Source organism: Garra rufa, chromosome 8 (assembly GCF_049309525.1).
Source record: "Garra rufa chromosome 8, GarRuf1.0, whole genome shotgun sequence".
NCBI lineage: Eukaryota > Metazoa > Chordata > Actinopteri > Cypriniformes > Cyprinidae > Garra > Garra rufa.
Window position 1 is genome coordinate 3,228,429 of NC_133368.1, and position 24,038 is coordinate 3,252,466.

At 38.7% G+C, this 24,038-nt stretch overlaps 1 protein-coding gene across 3 annotated transcripts in view; it reads right to left on the reverse strand.

The window, feature by feature from the left end:
- LOC141340347 (UDP-glucuronosyltransferase-like) overlaps window positions 1-24,038 on the reverse strand; it is a 44,445-nt gene that overhangs the window by 14,126 nt on the left and 6,281 nt on the right. Inside the window, exon 1 of one of the 3 annotated variants that reach the window (XM_073845277.1) lies at window positions 22,539-23,511. The exons of 1 other annotated variant lie outside the window; for it this stretch is intronic. In XM_073845277.1, coding sequence (XP_073701378.1) covers window positions 22,539-23,402 — 864 coding nt within the window. In that variant the 5' untranslated portion in view covers window positions 23,403-23,511. Of the gene's footprint in view, window positions 1-7,832; window positions 8,694-22,538; window positions 23,512-24,038 lie in introns of those variants that run through there. One more of the 3 variants, XM_073845278.1, reaches the window with a different exon arrangement.

A 24,038-nucleotide genomic window follows, 5' to 3' on the forward strand; every position in this document is an offset into this window, starting at 1 on the left:
TAGGAGCCACAATCAGCTGCATTTTTGCCAGGTTTTAACAAAAGTGAAATATTAGCTTCTGTGAGGGTCTGTGGCAAGGCTCCCTGTTCCAGCGAATAATTAAACATTTCAAGTAACAGGGGGGCTAATTTGGATGAAAATCGTTTATAAAATTCAACTGGGTAGCCGTCTGGTCCGGGGGCCTTGCCACTTTGCATAGCTGAAATAGAGCTGGTGACTTCACTGAGTGTGATGGGCTTATCCAAATCTGTTCTCTTATCAGGGCTAATAGAAGGGGCAATTAAGTTATCCAAAAAATTTAGCATGTCTGAATCATCCTCTGGGAACTCAGATGTGTATAAATTTGAATAAAATGTTTTAAAAATATTATTTATTTCAACAGGGTCAACTGTAGGCTCATCAGAAGGTTTCTGGATCTGTGGTATGAGCTGAGCTGCCGCTCTACATTTAAGTTGGTGGGCCAGGTGACGGCCTGCCTTTTCACCATGCTCATATATGAAACCTCGAGATCTGAGCAGATATTGTTCCGTTTCCTGTGTTGATATTAGGTTATATTGCATTTGTAGGCCCAGTCTCTCTTTATATAGTTCAGGGGAAGGTGATGTGGAGTGTCTACGATCTAAATCAAGAATTGAATCTATGAGTTGTTTCTGCTTTGATTTCCTGGCTTTATTGCATGCTGCTGCGTAAGATATTATTTCACCTCTAATTACCACTTTCAATGTTTCCCACAAGATAGACGGTGATACTGAGTCTGATTTGTTTGCCAATAAAAAATTATCTATAGTGCAGGATATCGTTTGATAAAAGTTTTCATCTGCTAGTAAAGTTGGGTCCAGTCTCCAATTAGGGCGCTGAGCCTGATTGAGAGGAAAGCCTAAATCCAGCAATACTGGCGAGTGGTCTGACTCCACAATGGCTGAATATTCACTATTCTTAACAAAGGGTAGCAGTGTTTTATCTATGAAAAAATAATCAATTCTTGAATATGATTGGTGTACATGTGAAAAGAATGAGAACTCTTTATTACGTGGATAGAGGAAACGCCAAGGGTCTACACAGCCTGCCTCATTCATAAATGTAGACAGGGCATGAGCCATCTTGGATGGAGACACTGACTTGGGGCTAGATCGGTCCAAGGTCGGATTTACAACACAGTTAATGTCGCCGCCAAGAATCAAACGGTGAGAGTTCATGTTGGGTAAGACAGAGATGAGTCTGGATACAAAGCTGGCATCGTCCCAATTAGGAACATATATACAAGCAAGTGTAACTTGGATATTAAAGAGGGATCCAGTCACTATGACAAATCGGCCCTGTGGGTCTGATATGGACTCATTAAGAGTAAACTGTACATTTTTGTGTATTAATATCGCTGTTCCTCTTGCTTTGGTGTTGAATTGTGAGTGGTAAAGTTGTCCTACCCATGGTTTTTTAAGTTTCATATGATCTGCTGCTACCAAATGTGTTTCTTGCAAAAATGCTATTTCTGTTTTTAATTTTTTAAGGTGGGCAAGAATTTTTGCACGTTTCACCGGCCCTCTCATGCCTTTTACGTTCCAACTAGTGAAGCGTACTGTTGAACCTCTCAGTCTTTCCTTGCTGCTTGATAAGTCAGACATAGCCTACTAGTTAAGTTTTATGGCTGTCATGACCCAGTGACCTCATCTGAAATCCCATCATATGGAAGCATGTTGTCTTGTCCACAAAAAAAAAAAAAAAAAGAAAAAAAAAAAAAAAAAAAACACACAAATGAACCATATAACCCAATACAGCACTGAACTTGAACCCCGTTAGAACCCATCCAAACTGTGCCTTCACTTCCCCAACTGAAGCAAACTGCAGTTCCCTACATAACTCGTAGATCTCCCGATAGACCATCCTCTCAATAACTAACTTGGGAGGGCTCCCAATCAACTTAGTATGCAGGAATTACACCATTAATCTATAAACCTAATCAGTAACTGTGGTTATAAACTGTGGCATATGTAGGCAAATATGCTGCTTTTCAGGGTAACATCTTAACCATACAACATCATAATCAAGCTTTTATGTGATCAGTGGCCAGAGCTCTAGTTAAAATTAGCTTAACAGTGCAGCTGTCTGGCTGCAGCACATAGCAGAGCAACTAAACATATGGTCCTTTATCCTAAAGTTATTAATATCTATAAAAATAAAACAAGGTAGGAATAAAGAATAATATGGTAGTGATCTAAACAAGACCATACACAATTCAACATTACTCGTGAAAGTGTGGGTAGATATTGAAAATTAAAATAAACAGTTTACGTATGGATTCTTCCTTTTATCTTACCCACTGAGTCCCAAGAGCCTGGAGAAACCAAAACCAAAAGTAGTCCACATTAACGGAGACATCCCGGCTGAGTTATGATGATGATTTTTTTCTTTTTCCCCTTTGTTAACGTCAGCAGTCAATCCCCGAACACAAAGTGCACGGTTGCCACAGAATAAAAGTCACAGTCATTACTTCTCCAGACGCAGCAAGCCTGCCGACAGATGTTTATTTAGCAACACGGCGATCATAGAACGCTTGGGCCTCTTCTGGTGTCTCAAAGAGGTGACTTTCTCCATCAAAAGTGACTCTAAGTCGGGCTGGAAAAAGCAGGCGGAACGGCACTCCTCTCTGGTAGAGATCCCGTTTAACACCGTTAAATGACGCTCTTTTCTTGGCGAGAGCGGTGCTGAGGTCTGGGTATAATCTCAAAGTGACGCCCTTATACTTTACTTCGTGCTGCCTGGACCATCTCAGAGCGGCTTCTTTCTCCTGGTACCGGTGGAAACACAGGATAAAGGGCCGTGGGGGTCGTCCTGTTGCAGGTTTAGGTCCAGCTGCGCGGTGTGCACGGTCCAGCTCCGGGGGGGACGGGAACACGTTATCCCCCATGACGTCCTTCAGCAACTTTGAAATAAAAATAGTAGCGTCATGGCCATCTTCACTTCCTTCAGGCACATTCAGAATACGAAGATTGGCTCTGCGAGATCTATTTTCCAGGTTTTCAAGGCGATCCAGCAGGGTTGCATTCGTGGCCTGAAGGGATTTGATGGTAGCTTCAGCTTCACAAATCCGTTGAAAGTTGTCACCTGACAGGGTTTCTGCCGCTACGAGTCGGCCCTGGAAAGAGCTAACTTCGTTACGTAGCCCATCCACTGAAGCTTGCAGAGGCTGAATTGACTCTTGGATTAATGTGGCCACATCTTCCTTGAAGTTGGCCCGCTGCTTAGACAGTTCTGTAATCAGTTCAGACATGGAGATAGGATCCCCGTGCTTGCTGTCGTCAGGTGTTTCCGCTTCGGTGAGCGCAGCCGCCATTGATGCTAGCTTGCTAGCAACGCTGTGTCTGGTTTCCATTTCGCCGTCGTGTGGGTTTAGCGTCCTTATAAGTATATTGCTTTACGTACCGGTAGTTTATAAGTGTGTTTACGCCGATGCTATGCTTAATATGTGTGTAAGACTTCGATTATTAACCCCTTAAGCTCTGGCCACGCCCTAGGACCCACCGGTGGGTCCGCAGGGGGGTCATCGTATTATTTTTAAAAAATCTATTAATTGTTAAGCACAAAACTAGACATATATGGTATTTTTTGAAAGCTTAGAACCTCTGCTTTCTTGCGAATCCCATGATATTTGCATTAATTTTACATAAAAAAAAAAAATACAGTCTAAATTTGTTATTGCGCAACCTCCCCCCCCCCCTCGAGAAAATCAGACAAATAATGATGTTTCATATTTATGGCACACAAACTCACTAAAAATAGACAAGTCATATATCAAATGAAAGCTCTTACTCTCAGGAATATAAATATGTGCTTCACTTCACAGATTTTTCACATTACAGTAAAATATCAAAGAATAATTTCAAAAGAATCACGAAAACTGAAATGACTCCTGTGAACAAGCCAACTTTTGCATCATATTTCCTGCGCTAATAACTACATCTGTGCTCACATACTAACCTAAAATCCTATATCAACTTTTAGCTTAGGTTGTTTTCTTCAAAATGAGACCATTTCTGTCAGTTTATTCCGAAGTATATGGGTAGGGCGCCCTTTGGTGTGTCTACTGCTTTCAGAAATTGAAAAAAAATTACTAATGCAAAAGCACAATCGGAGATTCTTATGCCTCCTTTCAGTCAAAGCTAAATAACTTTTGCTTGGAAGATGTTATCAACAAAATTCTTTTTTCTCGTGTTTCCTGCCACCTTGTGGAATCAAAAGAAACTTTCTGCTGGGAAATAGACCAAACAGGTCCTAAATTACAGACTTGTAAATATCAACTAAAATCTCTTCAGCTCTGGCCACTCCCTTGGACCCACCGACGGGTCCACGGGGGGGGGTCATCGTATTATTTTTTTTTAATCTATGAACTGTGAAGCACAAAACTAGACATATATGGTATTTTTTGAAAGCTTAGAACCTCTGCTTTCTTGCGAATCCCATGATATTTGCATTAATTTTACATAAAAAAAAAAAATACAGTCTAAATTTGTTATTGCGCAACCTCCCCCCCCCTCGAGAAAATCAGACAAATGATGATGTTTCATATTTATGGCACACAAACTCACTAAAAATAGACAAGTCATATATCAAATGAAAGCTCTTACTCTCAGGAATATAAATATATATTCACTTCACAGATTTTTCACATTACAGTAAAATATCGAAGAATAATTTCAAAAGAAACACGAAAACTGAAATGACTCCTGTGAACAAGCAAACTTTTGCATCATATTTCTGCACTGATAACTACATCTGTGTTCACATTCTAGCCTAAAATCCTATAGCAGCTTTTAGCTTAGGTTGTTTTCTTTAAAATGAGACCATTTTTGTCAGTTTATTCCGAAGTATATGGGTAGGGCGCCCTTTGGTGTGTCTACTGCTTTCAGAAATCAAAAATGAATAATGTAAAAGCACAATTGGAGATTCCTATGCCTCCTTTCAGTCAAAGCTAAATAACTTTTGCTTGGAAGATGTTATCAACAAAATTCTTTTTTCCTGTGTTTACTGCCACCTAGTGGAATCAAAAGAATCCTCCTAAAGGAACATAGACCTAACTGGTCCTTATTTACAGACTTCTAAATAACAACTAAATTAAAACAATAATAATTTTTCTTACTTTTTCTTTGTGTTTATGACAATATTGTAAAAATATGAAATCCAAAATATGCAATATTTTACCCATGTTTTAAAACACTGAATATTTCCTGTCAAATGAGACCATTTTTATCAATTTATTCCAAAGTATGTGGTTAGGGCGCTCTTTTAAGTTCAGGTGTGTCTACTGCATTCAGAAAAAAAAAAAGAGAATTAAAGGAGACTCCAATGCCTCATTTCAGTCAAAGCTAAATAACTTTTGCTTGGAAGATGTTATCAAAAAAATTCTTTTTTCCTGTGTTTACTGCCACCTAGTGGAATAAAATGAGACCTCTTGAAGGAACATAGACCAAACTTTTCCTAATTTACAGATATATACATAAAAAAAATTATAAAAAAAATATATAAAAATCTGACTTTTTGACTGTGTTTATGACAATATTACAAACATATACAATACAAAATATGCAAAAATTTACTCATGTTTTAAAATTCAGAAAGTTTCCTGTCAAATGAGACCATTTTTATCAATTTATTCCAAAGTATGTGGTTAGGGCGCTCTCTTAAATTCTGGTGTGCCTAACTCTGAAAAAAATCCAAAATATGCTGCAGAGCTTAAGGGGTTAAAGATAATAAAAGAGTTGACCGGGAGCCCCTTCGCCCTACGTCTCTCTCCTACATTGCCAAACCGGAAGTCCCCACATTTTTGTTTCTTTTCTATTTCAGGATAATTACAGAGATTAAGAAAACTAGTTGTTGATACAGCACCTAGTGTTATAGTAAGCCTATTAAGAACTGAACAATAAAAAAAAAAAGACTCACTAGTGAGGGACTCACTGAAGAAGAGTCCTTACCAGGTTCAAACTTCTTTGCTAAAGATTCATGCGGTCAGTAAAGTAAGTAAAAGCTTGTGGAACATAGGAAGTAAGAAACCCGGAAGCAAACACAAGCTAGCCATTTCATCAGTGGTGTGAAGAACACTGGCAGTTGAAGGAGATTGAGGAAGAAAAACACACATGCAGTGTAACCACACAGGTCAAAGTACCACCTTTAAATGAATCAGAACAAGGTTCAAAGGGGTGGCCATGTTTTCAGATAGTAGGCTGTGTTCAGTCCAAATACAGCACAGAAGGAATCAATGTATCTCATTCACTGATAATTGTTGTGGGTTATTTGCACCCAATATACAACACATGGACTTATGAGTTTGTCCTTACATTTGTTCCAATGAATTTGGAGGATTATAAACTAGATCTTGGTTGTCCTGTTTAAAGGGGTCCAATTATGCTTTTCCACTTTTTGAACTTTAGCCAGTGTGTGTTTGTATGTTTGGGCATAAAAAAAAATCTACAAAGTTAAAAATCTCAAAGTCCACTCCAAAGGGAGATATTTAGTTTTTAAAAATCCCTTTTCAAGAACTACAACGAAACAGCTCATTTGGACTACAGCGTTTGTTTTCCGGAGGCTATTATGTCACAACGTAAATCCCGCCTTCTGAAATTCAATTCGTTGGCGGGTGGGGGATTCGCCTAACTTTAGCCATGTATTATGGACAGCCGCTTTTGGGATGCTTCAGTGAGCCGCAGGTCAGCTCGTTTAAACCCGAGCTTTAACTAAAGGGTCCGCGAACTGCTCCGGTAGCCGTGCTGAAGCCGCGCCGTTCACGTGTGTTGTACAGAGGGTCCAAACACACGCAGATCCGCTGCTGATGTAAACGCGAACATTGACTAGTGATTATCTGTGGATGCGTTGGCGCCTTGCCCTAGACGTGCAGTGTGTGGTAAGAGATTTATTCATCATACAGTGTAGATAGCTTCACTAGCCTTATGGTTTCGGGCATGCAAATAATTAAATACATTAGCACAATAATGATAATATCACGTATTGGCAATCTCGCAGGCTGACAATAGGACCAACAATATTGTAGCGTTTTATTTACTCACCCTTCATGCATCCTAGGTGTATATGACTTCCTTCTTTCAGATGAATGCAATCAGAGTTATATTAAATCAATTCTGGCACTCATACAACAGCATAGACTGAACGGCACAGGCAAGTGTTCCATCAGTCCAAAACAAGTCGATCCATAATGAAAAAGTGCCTCACATGGCTCCGGGGCCGTCAGTAAAAGCCTCCTTTAACGATCAGATGTGTTTTTGTAAAAAAAAAAATATCCATATTTAAAACGTAAGAATCACTTTAATCTAGTTTGCTGCTTTGGGAAGGGGTGCAGCAGGGCGGAACATGGTCTACGCTGTTCGCCAATTGCAATGCAGTGGGACTGCTGACCAATCAAAATACATTTTGTTTTTTGGAAGGTGGAAACCGGAACTAATCGAGTCATTTGTGCCAGCCTGGGGAGAAAGCTATTGTAATAATGTAAATTATGTGAAAAATTATGCGTTTTTCGAACCACCAAGCATGACAGCATGTTCAAGTACACAGTAAAAACAGTAAAAACGCTCTTTCAAAATACACACATCATGTTCTAGCATTACTGCACATATTAAAAAGGAATTTTACTTAAATGTTCAATTGTAACAGACAGAAAAAAAATATATATTACAGTATTAATCTGGATATTTTTTAATTAACTGCAAAGCCTTATCAGTAAGTGCATCACATAATTGTAAAATATATCTGACAATGTGAAGGATTTTCATTTTGTGAACCAGACAATACAGAACAAATGAGAATGCCTATGTTCATTAACATCTTACCCTTGTCAGTGGACCCTTCTTAGCACAGTTGATGCCCCCTATTTGGATGATGTTCGGCATTAGTGGTTTGGGATACTCAAAGGTAAATTCGTACCTTAGAAGCCAGGCTGCACCGTTACCTAATAACTCTTTGTACGTAATGTCCTTCTGCAGATATCGACTGGCCAGTTCACTAAAGCTGCCAAAAAGTTGGTGGCATAAGTACTTACTGAAAATGGTCATAAGCATGTTTCTTACTCTCTGAGGGAAAGTCATCTTATCTGTGTAACCAGTCAAGAAGTGCGGGACAAAAGATGGAGGCGAGGGACACTGGGCAGCTGCCTCATCAAGCCGACAGGGAAGTCCACGCAAGAAGTAAATGGCAGGAAGTGAGAAGGAATTGGCAATGATGGACCCACAGGGCAGGAAAGGATCAGTGAGCACAACATCAAATCCCGTCTCTCTTAGACTCTTCATCAGGGACTCGTCATACAGCAGCCCTTCACAGGCTTTCACTTGCATTTCCGTGAACTGCACCAAGTTCGCCCAATTTGATATGATATCAGTCATTTGTGGAGGCTTCTCAAGTGCATGCTTCCTTATATGGTCCAAGTTAGCATTCAGCTCAGCAAAGGTGTAAGGCACACGAAAAGTCTTAGTGGTGTAATTACCAGACTTCCCAATCAGAATGCTGGTTTCAGGGACCAGGACCACCATCTCATGTCCCCTCTGAGAAAGCTCTTCCACCAGGATCTTCATGCTCAACCAATGGCTGCCATCCACTGGCACGACAAGCACCTTTCCAGCCTGTACAGGCTCCGAGGAGAACAAGCATAGCAAGGCTAGAAGCCCCAGAGCGGGAATAATGAGCGTTCTCACCATCCTTCTAACATTTATACAGCAGGAATACGATAAAATTAAGTGGACTACCAATGTTTTCAAAAGAGGAGGTGCATTAAAACTGGACAAAAGGTAAGTGTGAGTTAATAGGTTACTTGGAAGCATGTGCGTGCAGCATAAAACCTAAGTGGGTTAGATGTAGTACTGGGTTAATGGTTTCAGGAACGTATGAGTATACAACAACTGTTGTCTCTTATCTAGAGATAGCTTTGTTCGAACAAAGGCAAATAGGACAAAATTTCTGTAACAGGTTCATCATGTTTTTGGGGAGATGCACCACATGAACAAAACTAATTTTACCTGGTCATTAAAAAGGTCAGCTTATTTGATTTTTAAAGATACATTTTAATCTTGATACACAGTCATGATGGTCTGGAGGGGTTGTCTTTATGATATCATTTTTGACATTTAATTTTTTCCCTGCATGTAGATTGTCTCCAAATCATTTGAATTCACAATGAAATCAAACTTGCCTTTTTTTATCATCATACTGCAGTATTTACTATACATACTACAAAAAATGATCTCTAACATGTTTACTGGTGTGAGTGCAGGACAAACCGCAAGACTTTATAATTTCAGCTATTCTAATCAGTTTTACTAAAATCTCCCACAGAGGTTATTGTCCTTGTTTATACAAAGCATTACAGAATATGGTTATTTTATATACTTCAGAACGTGGGCAAGAGTTTTATTGTTCTGAATGTCAACACTGCTCACTGTGGTAAAGATGACATCTTTACCACAGTGAGCAGTGTTGACATTCAGAACAATAAAACTCTTTATTGTTATATAATAACACCCATGTTTATATTCAGACGAACAGCACAACTGCAAGTTTTGATTTTATACAACACTTCAGTAAACATTAAGTTAAAATTGTAACGTAAATCACAAAAAGCACAATTTTACCAGCAACAGTGGCATATCTCTGAGCAACATGCAGCTTTGGCGTTCCTGAGTGAAAAAATGTTCTGAATATATTAATTTAATTGATCATTGGTCACTTGTCACCACCTACAGGTGTATTTAATGCAACCTGCAGAATGAATCAGTGAAAAAAACATCACACTACTGACATGGACAAGTGGAGCAATATAATAAAAACAGTAAAAGGTCTTTTGTCCTAAAGAATTACCATTTATCATTTATACAGCAAAACAGTAAAAGTAGTATGGTAGTGTCCAACAGCTGCCACCAGTCAGCATCACCTATATTTACAGGTCTTTGAGAATTTTGTGTAAGTTACTGAAAATATATGTGTTTCTAGTTCATTTTTTAAAATGAAAACAAAGATTAGGGACTAAGAAATATATACATATATAGTCTATAAAGTAGCATTCAAAATTATTGGTCACACTTTATATTAGGTGGCCTTAACTATTATGTACTTATATATACTTATATAAAAATAATTACAATGTACTTAATGTGGTCATATTGCATTGCAAAACACATTTGCTTCTATTAAGGTGGGATATAGGTAAGGTTAGGGACAGCTTTGGTGGTATGAGTAGGTTTAAGGGTGGGTTAGGATGTAAGGGATGGGTTAACAGTGGTAATTATAGAAATTAATTACAAATGTAATTACATAAAGGTTTTTAAAAAAAATAAGTACAATGTAAAAACATGTACACAATAAGTACATTGTGCCAAATGATTAATTTAAATGTAAGTACATAGTAGTTAAAGCTCACTAATGTAAAGTGGGACCAAATTATTCAACCCCCTCGACCTGCAAGACAATTTTTTGCAGAGAAGAAAATTTTGTAAAAAAACAAAAAAACAAAAACAAAACAGCATCAGTACACTATTAGAGGAAGCTTATTATTAAACACATTTACATCTCATTCACTGATAATTGTTTGTGGATTATTTAATTTGCACAGAAGAATTTCCCATGAAAGTTCCATGTAATTCACAGCACATGGACTTATAAGTTTATTCTTATGCATGTTCAAATTAATTTGAAGTATTCTAAACTAGATCTTGGTTGTCCTGGCACTGTTTAATGAATATGGTGTCATGTAACATGCTTGGGAGTCAAACAGCAAAAAAATGTTCTTTAACATCTTACCCTTGTCAGTGGATCCTTCTTAGCACAGTTGATGCCCCCTATTTGGACCATGTTCGGCATTTGTGGTTTAGGATACTCGTTTAGGATATACGGGCATCGCCTTATATCCCCTCTTGGTAAGCCCCGCCACATTCCCATAATAGTCGGAGGCGGGGACAAAGATCCGAGAAGAGAATGGTCTATTCCACGACCTCTCTTCCTCAGTATGGAGGTCGGGAAAGAAGGGAAGGCTCCTACGTGGAGGTGGCGTTTTAGTCCGCAGGAAGCGTTCATCTAATTTGCTTCGCTACGGCTCATGATGTTTCTCGGGAGGCCAATCGATGTTCAGCTTGGACACCGCCCGAGTTACCACCTCCAACAGCTCCTCATACTGGTGCGACTGAGGGAGCAGATCCTCAGCAGCGCCTACCACATCCTCCTCCTCAGAGGAAGATAGGCGGAGCGCCGAGCCCGTTTCCTGGGGGGAAGAGCCTGCAGAGCGGGCTTTCGACCCTTCAGAACGAGCTACAGATCTGGTGGGTGAGGAAGAAGATAGGGGGTTACCCGTCTCCATTTCCTCCATCAGATCTAGCTGCGAACCCCAAGAATGCAGCCGCCGCTCCGCCTCAGAGGGAAAGACTCACAGTGCTCACAGCCAGACCTCTCATGAGCTGACTGGGCGTGCTCCGATCCCAGGCAGAACATGCACAGACTGTGTGTATCCCCATCAGTAATGTAACACTGACAGGGAGGAACACACAGTCTGAAACGCGATCTGCCCTTGCTCAGACTTTTGCCCACAAAACTCCTATCTACAGGCATGTTTCACTCAGAAATAAAAGCTTGTGCAAACTGGCACAAAAAATGTGAAACAGACAGACACAGAGAGCTTCACTGAATAACAGATGCTGGCGCCGTTGCCAGCGCACGTGCTTTTATAGCTTCCTGGTCGGTGACATCATCACGCCCGTGACGTCACGCCCTCCTATTGGACAGTCGATACGGATTCAGAGTGTGGTTCACCAATAGCGTTCACCAATAGAGTTCACCAATAGCGTTCACCAATAGCGTTTACCAATAGCGTTCCCCATAGCGTTCTGACGCAGCTCGAGTTCCCGGAAGGGAACCAGCTACTTCCAGCTTAAACCAGCTAAGACCAGCCAACAGGCCTTGGCTGGTTTAGTTAAAACTGGCCCAGTTTTTTTTAGCAGGGGCGCTGCAGGGTTTTGCTCCAACCCTGATCGAACTTACCTACTTATGATTCACTGATGATCCTGATAACATTGATTAGAATTCTCAGGTGTGTTTGATTAGGGTTAGAGCTAAACTCTACATGAAAATGGGTCACATGGGCCAGATTTGAGGATCCCTGTTGTAAGTGATTCTAGTTCTTGTTTTAAAATGACAACAGAGATTAAGGATTAAGAAATACATACATATACAGCTACAGCACCTGTAAAGCTATTAAGATCTAAACAATGTGGTTTCTAGTTGTTTCTCCTATCATGAACATGTTTGTCATCACTGGACGTGGGAATTCCAAGGCTAAGTGCATGGGCTGGAGCAGAGACTTTACCAGGTTCATACGTCATTGTGTGTGAAAAATGAGTGAAAGCTTGTGGAACATAAGAAGATAGAGTCTTCTACACAAGCGACTGAGGTAAGCAATTTGTATAAAACCATATAAGGTCTTTCCAACCTTTAGTCACTCTCTGCAAATATAAAGTTTTCTGACTATGTACTCTCGCTTAATGCACTCAAACAGTGCCTTATTTCTCAAAACAAGAAGCAACTTTTATAGATACCCTATATTGTAGGCTTGTTGTTTGGACCTCTCTTTAGACAGCTGTTCATATGCATATTAGGGCTGGATTATTGGAATATTCGTTCGGTGGGTTAATTGATTTTAAATTTTGAGATTGGAATATTCTTTTTTTTTCATACACCTTGCATCCCCCGCGAAACGGTTCTCATTCGCGCTTAAATATGAATGAAGAAGATCAGACTACTGCACCACTAACACAAAGACAGCAAAAAAAAGAGAGAGAGAGAGAGAGAGAGAGAGAGAGAGAGAGAGAGAGAGAGAGAGAGAGAGAGAGAGAGAGAGAGATTGAGCAATATTTGAGAGATACTATAAAGTACAGTCGGGCCCACTTGCATGGTGGAAGCAACTAAGGCTGTGACTGTCGCAATGACAACCGCGCCTCCGCGTTTAAATGCACGCAGTAGGCTAAAGCTGACCGCAAAGCCCCAGCAAAAATAATTAGGCTACCATGAATGTGTCGGGGGAAAAGTAAGGAGATATTTGAAATATTTATTAATAAACTAGTATTTGACACAAAGATGAAGTTGACGATCCTGACTGGCCATTTGCTCATTGGACGCGCCTTTAATGCCTAAATGCATATTTATGGATTAAGCTTATAGCTAATGAAAGAGTTTTGTTTTTACAGTTCTGGATGATATATTAGTCTTACCTTTATGAGCAAAAATGAAGTTTCACATCGCACAGGCGCCCCCATGTTCTGCAAAGCACGCTTCAGCTTTACTTTTCAGCTTTTTCTCCGTACAAACGATCGGATATGCGCCTAATAGCACACATTTATCAAGGTTAAACGATTCAACTAATATTGTGATATACTTTAAGTTTTTTATACCTATGGATTTTAATTTAAATCGTGATGACTTGATAGGGCTAAATTGCTCTCCCCTAACGACCAAGCGGAAAGCGGCAGACAGATCAGGGGCCTCATTTATAAAGACTTGCGTAGAAACCATCCTTGATTTTATCTAAGAACTTTTCTGATTTGATCGTAAGAGCGATTCAGAGAAACGAACGTACACACGAAATCCATGCGTATGCCAGTCATTCGGTTATAAATCACAAATGATCGTGGAATTGTGTGCAGCTGAATGTTCCGCCGTCGAAACGCCCCTGCTTAATTAATTAACATATAAAATGAGCTCATTCCTAAAGCAAAAACTCTGTGACAATGGCAAGTAAAAAGGAGCGCAAGAAATCAAATTATAGTGAGGCTGAACTATCTGCAATACCAGGCATTACCACAAGGAAACGGTCGTACGCCAAGCTGGAATCTGACGTGGAGATAAGTACTTTCCACGTCAAAGACGGTTTTTATAAATCTGTACTTTGACGTGGATTTGATCGTACGAACACTCTAAGATCAAATCAGTGCGTAAGAAAGTTTTATAAATGAGGCCCCTGAATCAGAATCAGAATTCCGATTCTGATTTGTCTGCCACTGGCCGCTTGGTTGTTAGGGGAGAGCAGGACACAACCTAACACTTTTTGAATTTCGCGGTTTATGTAAATCCACTTGGGGTTCAGAGTACAATTTTTATCCATATTATTTTCACACTTGTCTAGTACAAATATATCGCTTTGTTTCATATTTACAGTGTATACGTTTTTCTTATTTACCTCAATAGTAAGGAAGTGAAACGTGACAACATGCCCCGTAGGTGGGGTACATTGTAACATCTGAGGTGCACGTTGTAATACGACCTTATGACAGCTAAAAATGTTATCTGATCGAATGAAAAAAATATACACAAAAAACTAAAATATTTTGTTAGTAAAATACATGTGTTAACTTTTTCAAATGAAGTAATGACGTTTGACAATGAACACATCGCAACAATGCTTGGAACGGTTCTAATCGCAACACACAGCTGTACAGTAGTTCAAAACAATGTGGACAAATATAGATTAAACACATTTAGACATTGAGAAAAACACTCCTTTATTCACCTGTTTCTTGTGGTTTCTTATCAAAATCAAGTCAATAGTGTAAATTGCATCGCTAATGTCATAGAATAGCATAGTTTAATAACAGCGGGGCATATTGTAACAGTGTTACAACGTTCCCCATCTGCGTGACTGGAATATAATACAGGTTAGTGTCTTCTGCTGGTTTGCCAAGCATTAATAAACTATCTAAACTGATAAATAACAAATTGGAGATTAAAATAATAGCATTTGTCTAATTTTTAAATGAATTCTAAAAACTGAAATGAAAAGTTTACTTCAGCCAGAAATGTACTTTTACTATGGTAAAATAAATATTCAGCAATATCTTCAAAATGCTTTTGAATTTTGGCTCTCTTTTTTCTCTGCATAGTGTTGCTATGGCAACTAGTAAATACTGTAAATTTGGTTATGCTAGCATGTGTGGAAATATTTGAACCACGTGTGTTACAATTAACCCCGCGGTAGGTTGTGCCCCGCTCACCCCTACTTTAAAAAAACAAAAACTTGAATTTCACAAACAAAATGTGTTCCAAATATATTTCTAAATTAACTTTATAACCTAAATAAACGAAAATAAATGTAATCACTTTGCTATTAAAAACAGCAGCTGTGTAATGGGGAAGAGAAAGAGAAAAAAGACGGGTTCCAGTCGGACTCGGGCCAGGAATTCTGATGAGCTGTCGGACAAGGTCCGGGCGAAGTTTTATGAATTTTTGCAATGAATATTTGTTTAATAGCCCATTTAACATTCTTATTTAGGCTAGTTTCATATTTAAATGTATTATTTATTTGATTTATTTTAGCGTTTTGTAGGCTGCTTGTTCACTGACGGAAGTGCTCAAATAAACACGCACGTTTGTTAATAATGTTTGAGCCTCATTTATTTTGGGTTTCAAAATAATATACATATGTATTTTATATGTAGGCCTATATACACAATGTTATATACACTCACCTAAAGGATTATTAGGAACTCTAATACTAATACGGTGTTTGACCCCCTTTTGCCTTCAGAACTGCCTTAATTCTACATGGCATTGATTCAACAAGGTGCTAAAAGCATTCTTTAGAAATGTTGGCCCATATTGATAGGATAGCATCTTGCAGTTGATGGAGATTTGTGGGATGCACATCCAGGGCACGAAGTGCCCGTTCCACCACATCCCAAAGATGCTCTATTGGGTTGAGATCTGGTGACTGTGGGGGCCATTTTAGTACAGTGAACTCATTGTCATGTTCAAGAAACCAATTTGAAATGTTTCGAGCTTTGTGACATGGTGCTTTATCCTGCTGGAAGTAGCCATCAGAGGATGGGTACATGGTGGTCATAAAGGGATGGACATGGTCAGAAACAATGCTCAGGTAGGCCGTTGCTTTTAAACAATGCCCAATTGGCACTAAGGGGCCTAAAGTGTGCCAAGAAAACATCCCCCACACTATTACACCACCACCACCAGCCTGCACAGTGGTAACAAGGCATGAAGGATCCATGTTCTCATTCTGTTTACGCTAAATTCTGACTCTACCATTTGAATGTCTCAACAAAAATCGAGACTCATCAGACCAGGCAACATTTTTCCAGTCTTCAACTGTCCAATTTTGGTGAGCTCGTGCAAATTGTAGCCTCTTTTCCTATTTGTAGTGAAGAGGAGTGGTACCCGGTGGGGTCTTCTGCTGTTGTAGCCCATCCGCCTCAAGGTTGTGCGTGTTGTGGCTTCACAAATGCTTTGCTGCATACCTTGGTTGTAATGAGTGGTTATTTCAGTCAAAGTTGCCCTTCTATCAGCTTGAATCAGTCGGCCCATTCTCCTCTTTCCTCTAGCATCAACAAGACATTTTCGCCCACAGGACTGCCACATACTGGATGTTTTTCCCTTTTCACACCATTCTTTGTAAACCCTAGAAATGGTTGTGCGTGAAAATCCCAGTAACTGAGCAGATTGTGAAATACTCAGACCGGCCCGTTTGGCACCAACAACCATGCCACGCTCAGAATTGCTTAAATCACCTTTCTTTCCCATTCTGACATTCAGTTTGGAGTTCAGAAGAGATTGTCTTGACCAGGACCACACCCCTAAATGCATTGAAGTAACTGCCATGTGATTGGTTGATTAGATAATTGCATTAATGAGAAATTGAACAGGTGTTTCTAATAATCTAATAAAAGTGTATAATGCATATATATTTATTTATAAATAATTTCGATATAAATAATTTATTTATATATAAACACCGCACCATTTTTTTTTCTTTCTTCTTTTATTTAAATCGCCTACTTTACTGTGTCAGTTATTACTGTGCTGCTAATTTCTGATTTGGGAGTGATTTGTTTGTTAAAAAATGTTAGGCTACCTTATTAAAAGTATTGCTCTTAACAGACCTGTGTGTTTTGTATCACTAGCGCAGTGTTCGTTCTCGAAGCAAGCTCTGCCTACGTGAGGCGCACCGCTTCCAACTTGCAATGTTCTATTAGCTACAGTTCATTAATTCTGAACGTGTTATGTGTCCATAGTGCACCAAAATGCAACACTGCAATCCCTTGGGTCCACAGCAAAAATCATTTGGATGAACTGTTCTCGACATAATAAAAATGCAAACAGAAAGACATACAGAGATTCCTGCCTTTATTAGAGAGAAGAATATGTTCAGCCCCTCCCGCCGAAGCTTCGAATATTCGGTGTTGATTACTACCAAAGCTTCGAAGCTCAAAAAATGGTATTCGGACCAGCCCTAATGCATATCTGTGTATTTTATGCAGAGAAATCTCACAATTCAAACTATTACGCACCATTAAATAACACATTAATAAGGACACCGACAGTGTGTAATCTGTATCCGTGTCGTTTCAATTTACAACAGCCTACATTTAAATCACCTGAGTAATACAAATCTATTCGTCTATATTTCCAACCAATATGAAAGCAGCCTTACAAGATATTAAACATGATGCTCAGTCAGGTGTTTATTTAGCTTTTAAAACACATTAAACAAGAAATTTAAAATGTATACAAAACAAAACCAGTTACTATGAATGCTGATTTCTATTCATTTTACACAACACTGATCTGTAAGGCTTTGTAAGGCTATAAAACACTGTGTGTTCTTTACAGTTTTTTTACAATTATTTTTGCACTAATAACAGAACCGTAATGTCATTTTTCAAAACTCTAGACACATAATTCACAACCAATGATCAAAATGCAAATTTTTCAAACCACTTAACACATTTTTCAAATGCTTGGATACAAAACATATAAGCCAAATATCATTTGTTCATTGAACTTAAATCACCTGTTCAAAATGACACAACTTAACATCAAAGTATTACTATTTCAAAATGCAACTCACACATTACATCTGAGTTGAGTGTGCATTCATTTCATTACAAAGATTGAACTATCAGTTGATACATCTGCTTAAAATGATAAGTAACTGTTGCATTACCCTTGAAGCATAGCTTTTATGGAAAATAGTGCATGTTTCAGGATAGATCATTTGACACCAGTTAACACAGAATATGACCCAGATGGACTACACTACACTCTCAGAAAAAACGGTAGTAAAAACTATACATTTTAGGGTAGCTGTCACTGGGGTGTTACCAAGGGTAAAATTTTTTGGGTACATAATTGTACAATAAGGACCCATTGTGTACCTTTAAAGGTACCTTTATATATTTTGTTGCCCAGGAACAAAATTGTACCTCTGCAGTACTTTTTTTTTTTTTTACCGTGTATCTATGGATGTCATATTTCATTCGTTATCAGATATGGTTTCTATGGCCCCATGTACATGCAAGATGTCATTTTTATGTTATTGCTTTTGTGGTTTTAATGAGGTAATGGCTCAGCAGGCTGGTTTTAGAGGGGTTTTGGTTTTAGCAGTTTTTTGTTTTGTTTTTTTCAGCAGGGTACAGTATACTGTAAACTGTATACTGTACCCTGCTGAAAAAAAAACAGCCAAAACTTTGAATCTAAATTTTTCCCTAGAAAACCTATGCTGAGATTTATTTTATCAGTAAATTCCACATTACAGTATTTTCAATGATACCACTGTGTCTGTACTGTTCTCAGTCTACAGTAAAAAATGAAACCTGAATCACATATTTTGTACAACTATATTTATTAATGATTGTACTTGCATAACACATTGAAACAATGGGTAACTTGTGTATGGGTGATCTAAAGTAATGTTCCTATAATATTTCATAATAAATTCATTTTTTGAAACAATGCTTCTGCTAATGCACAACACTAAGCTTCTTTAAAGATATGAACGCAATATGCAAAGTTTTGAACACTGGACAGCCTGTGTTACAAATAATGACTGTTTTGAGTTTTGTATCTAGAGTTTTGAAAAATGACATTAAGGTTCAGTTATTAGTGCAAAAACTATTGTAAAAAAAACTGTAATATCTTGCACTCCAGCAGGTACGTTCTGGCTAAGAAATTGTTAACTGTCACCTAAGTTCAAGGGGGAGGTGTCAACCTTCAACAAATCTGTACTTTGCCTCAGATATAAAGTTTTTAATATTATTGTAGGTAGAGATGTTTCAAGAGAAGCATTCACATGTTTCTAAAATGGCTTGTTATGTACTCTTACAACTTGCTTGCAACAAGAAAAAGCCAAACAGTTCCTCAGCCCATTAGTAACAATTAATTTAAACAAAACACTCTATAGGTGCTGTTTTGAGGTTTGCTCATGTATTTGTTTGCTCATCCATAATGATGGACTGAGAAAAGTCATATGAACAAGAAAGCTACAGCACTGCAATTTTAGAGGGTAACTTGCATGCAAATGTAATTAGAGCTTACTCGAGACAATGGTTTTGGCTTCTTGGTTGCCATTCCTCCAATCATGATCATGTTAGGCATTAGTGGTCGTGGAAATTCAAAGGCAAAGTCAAAGTGGTGGTATTCTCTGACGGACCCATTCTCAGACTGGCGTCTGGGATGACAACCACTACCTTGTTTCCTCTTCTCCCCAGCTCTTCCACAACAGGCTTCATCCCCAACCAGTGACTGCCATCTGATGGTACAACCAACAGCTTCCCAGCTTCAGCTGAACCCAAGAAGAAGAGACTCAGAAGCACCCACATGCCAGTCATTTTGTCACTGGTCTAAAACAAATCTCGCACAGTGACCTTTACCAGCTGGAGGAGACGTTGAGAAAAGCTCATTAACCTATTAATGAGCAACTAAAAGGACACCAATATCTCACAAAGAATCTGGTTTTTGTTCAGTGGAGGAGGAGACCACTGTTGGGTGGGACTTTATCTATATAAGGGGGCGAGGCAACCAGTCAGGGTGAAAATTTAATAAAGATGGTATGTCATGCCAAAAATGACATAGGAATAAATGGATATGGTTTGTAAAGTGGGGGAAAAGAAAAAGCACATTACTATTTAACTTTTGCACAGATTTTTTTTTTTTTTTTTAATGAAACAATACTACATTCCTGCAATACCAGAGGCTGCAGTTCTAGGACTGCATTTCTAGGACCCTTTTTGTTTTGTAACAGCGCCATCTAGCCAATTTTATTTCAACAGAGAAGACCTGATTCAAACATCAAACAAACAAATGCAAAGACTAGATCCATGGCAACTACTTACTTTTATCTAATGTAAGAGCTAAATGGGTATTTGTATTAAAATTATTTTAAATGCATTAATGTACTAATAAACACTTATTTGTAGTGCTATTGTTTTACCGTTTAGTGCACATAGTTAAGTGGTTCATGCATCAGTTGTGAACTTAAGTCTCTTTCCAAGAAAACTGAATTAAAAATCAGAATATGTCAATAGAATGTATTAAAATAAATTGGGTAAATATATAAAATGGATATGTTTAGAGTTAAGAGTAGGTACGGGCAATGATTAAGTGTATACAGTTGCATAATTCTTTAAAAACAATAACATACAGAATTAAATAGCAAGTGCTAATACACATACATATACTAGCACTCAAAAGTTTGGGATCAGTTAGACTTGTAATGTTTTTTTAAAGAAGTCTCATCAAGACTGCAACTGGAGTAATGATTCTGAATATTGAGCTTTAATTTCAGATATAAATTCAATATATATATATATACGCACACACACACACACACACACACACACACACACATACATATATATATATATATATATATATATATATATATATACACACACACACACACACACAGTGAGGTCAATAAGTATTTGATCACCCTGTGATTTTGCAAGTTCTCTTACTTCGAAATCATGGAAGGGTCTACAATTTTCAGCATAGGTGCATTTCCACTGTGGGAGACAGAATCAAAAAAAAAAAAATCTGGAAATCACATTTTATGATTTTTTATCAATTTATTTGTGAATTACTGGGTCAAATACAGTAAGTATTTGATCACTTGCTTATCAGTCAAATTTCTGACCCTCAAAGATCTGTTTTTGCCTCTAAATAGTTCAGCTACACTCTGCCCGTGATTCTAAATTAGTAGCACCTGTTTTGAGCTGTCAATAAAGACACCTTTGCACCCCACAATCAGCCAAAGTCTAAGTAGCAACATGGGCAAAACCAAAGAGCTGTCAAAAGACACTAGAGACAAAATTGTAGACCTTCACAAAGCTGGAAAGGGTTACAGGGCAATAGTAAAAAAAAAAAAAGTAAAAGTAGAACTTTTTGGTCTTAATTCCATTTGCCGTGTTTGGAGGAAGAAGAATGATGAGTATCATCCCAATAATACCATACCTACAGTGAAGCATGGGGATCGAAGCGTCATGATCTGGGTGGTGTGTGTGTGTGGGGGGGGGGGGGTCAGGACGACTGCACTGTGTTAAGGAGAGGATGAACGGGGCCACGTATTGTGATATATTGGGCTTCCAACACGACAATGACCCAAAGCACACAGCCTGGAAAACCAAGGAGTGGCTCTGTAAGAAGCACAAGGTTCTGGAGTGGCCTAGCCAGTCTCCAGACCTAAATCCAATAGAAAATCATTGGAGGGAGCTGAAACTCCGTGTTGCTCAGTGACAGCCCCGAAACGTGACAGATCTAGAGAAGATCTGTATGGAGGAGTGGGCCAAAATCCCTCCTGCGGGGTGTGCAAACCTGGTGAAGAACTGCAAGAACCGTTTGATCAGTGTAATTGGTAGCTTCTCTACCAACTATTAAACATGTTTGACTCAAGTGCTCAAATACTTATTTGACATAGTAATTCACAAATAAATTGTTAAAAACATCATACAATGTGATTTACGGATTTTTATTTTTAGATTCTGTCTCTCACAGTGGAAATGCACCTATGCTGAAAATTGTAGACCCCTCCATGATTTCTAAGTAAAATAATTTGTAAAATCACAGGGTGATCAAATAATAATTTTATATATTTTTTACATTGTAATATTATTAAATCTGTAATAAGATTTCAAAATAGTACATTTCTTTCTGTATTTTGGATCAAAAAATCTTACTGGTCTTACTGATCCAAAATGGGTAATGGAATTACTTGAATTAAAGTAGTTAGCTAAGAAATTAATTAAATATTTGGCAAAATAAAAAAAATGGATGTTATAACTGAAAATATTAGTTACAGTGACATCTACAGTGAGAGAAGGGAAATGTGTTTCTGGTGAAAAGGGGGTAGGCTGCACTTTGCCCTTGTGCACAGAAACCAAAGAACTGGTTTGTAGAGTTTTGTAAAGTGATAAAATTCCACGAAAGTCAAAAATGTTTTAGATCTATTGTTTCTATCGTTTTCTGTTCTTTCAAAGACCTGTGACATGGCTTAAAGAGGTTCCCCCTCCTCTCAACATCTATGAACTTCTTGATGCCACTTATTGGGGCATTTTTTCACAAATAATCTAATATCTTTCCAAAATTTCCACAAAAAAATGCTAATTTATCATGAAAAGACCTATTGAGAACTTTCTGATGTGTCTTTAATTTTAACCCAGGATACTGGCAAGCACAGGCAAACCCAGCAGTAGTGGCAAAATAACAGCTTTTAGAAGACTTACTTGTGACAAAGATTCTGCTTTCTTGTTGTCCATTCCTCCAACTACGATCATGTTTGGCATCAACGGACGTGGGAATCCAAATGCAAAATCAGACTGCACAAACCAGAGAGCTGCATGGCTCAAGATCTCCACCATTGATGTTTTTCTCTGAAGTACATGAGAGGCGATCTCATCTGCACGAGCAAACAAACGTCCACAAGCCATGGGTTGAAGTAGAGTCCTTACCAGGTTTACACTTCTTTGCCAGAGATTCATGCGGTCAGTAAAGTGAGTATAAACTTGTGGAACATAAGAGGCTGGAGTTGGACATTGACTGGCAAGAATGTCGGCACCACAAGGATGGCCTGTTTGTATATAAATGGCTGGAATTGAGAAATATTCGGCAACAATAGCTCCAGTAGGCTCAAACGGATCTGCGAGAATCGCATCAAAGTTGTAGACTTGCAGCTTCTTCATCAAGTCCTTGTTGGAGAGCACACCCTCAACATTTCGGGTCGTAAGATCATTAAGCAGATCCATAGTTATGATGAAATTCAGAAGCCTGGCCAGATCTGTAGATAAATCTACACTCGTCAGCATAGTAACACCTGCATTTATTTGCTCCTGAAGCTGGGCCTTGGTGTAGGGCACTGGATATGTCAAAGTGGTGGTATGCTTTGACGGACCCATGCTCAAGCTTGCTTCTGGGATGATGACCACCACCTGGTTTCCTCTACGGCCAAGCTCCTCCACCAAAGGCTTCATGCCTGTCCAGTGGCTGCCATCCGAAGGAACTACTAATAACTTCCCAGCCTCTGCTGATCCCAGGCAGAAAAGACACAAGAGCAGTATAGAAGCAGCCATTCTAACAATCATATCATTCATAATCAGCCAGATTTGCTGGAAGTATTGATTAGAAGCTTCTCTTGAAAGTCTGCAAGCACTTATGAATTTGCAACCCCAGCAGAGGCTTTTATCCTAAAAGCGGAGTTTCAACAACCAATCAGAGTTGGGCTTGAAAACATCACAATCTTCATTCTTCAGCAGGAAAGCACGCCCTTAGTAGAAGAGTGAGAAAAATTTCCAGATCTCATCCAGTTTGTTTTAATATTATGTGCACTGGTGAATCATTCACAGGAAAAACTGAACATGCTAGTTCTCTTCGCATTTGCAGTTGAGAAAATATAAACATTAACTCGTACGATCACACTTGTGTGATTTGTCTTGGCTGGTCCCTGAAGTGTAAGTTCACCGCATCACATGATCAACTGCTGAACTCAAATCTGTTTTGGAGCTTTGGCTGGTGCTGAGTGCTTGCATTTTATCACAACTATTCAGTGTTTTCAACCATATAATGCTTATTTTAGGTTACAGACATTTAAATACACACTGATGTCTATGGAAGTGGCAATAATGATCCTTACAATGTTCTGACAACATATTTTATAGATATCATATACGGATTGTGTAAGTAACTATAAAGTTTACTCTCCTCTTCTCCCAGCTCACCACAGACTTACT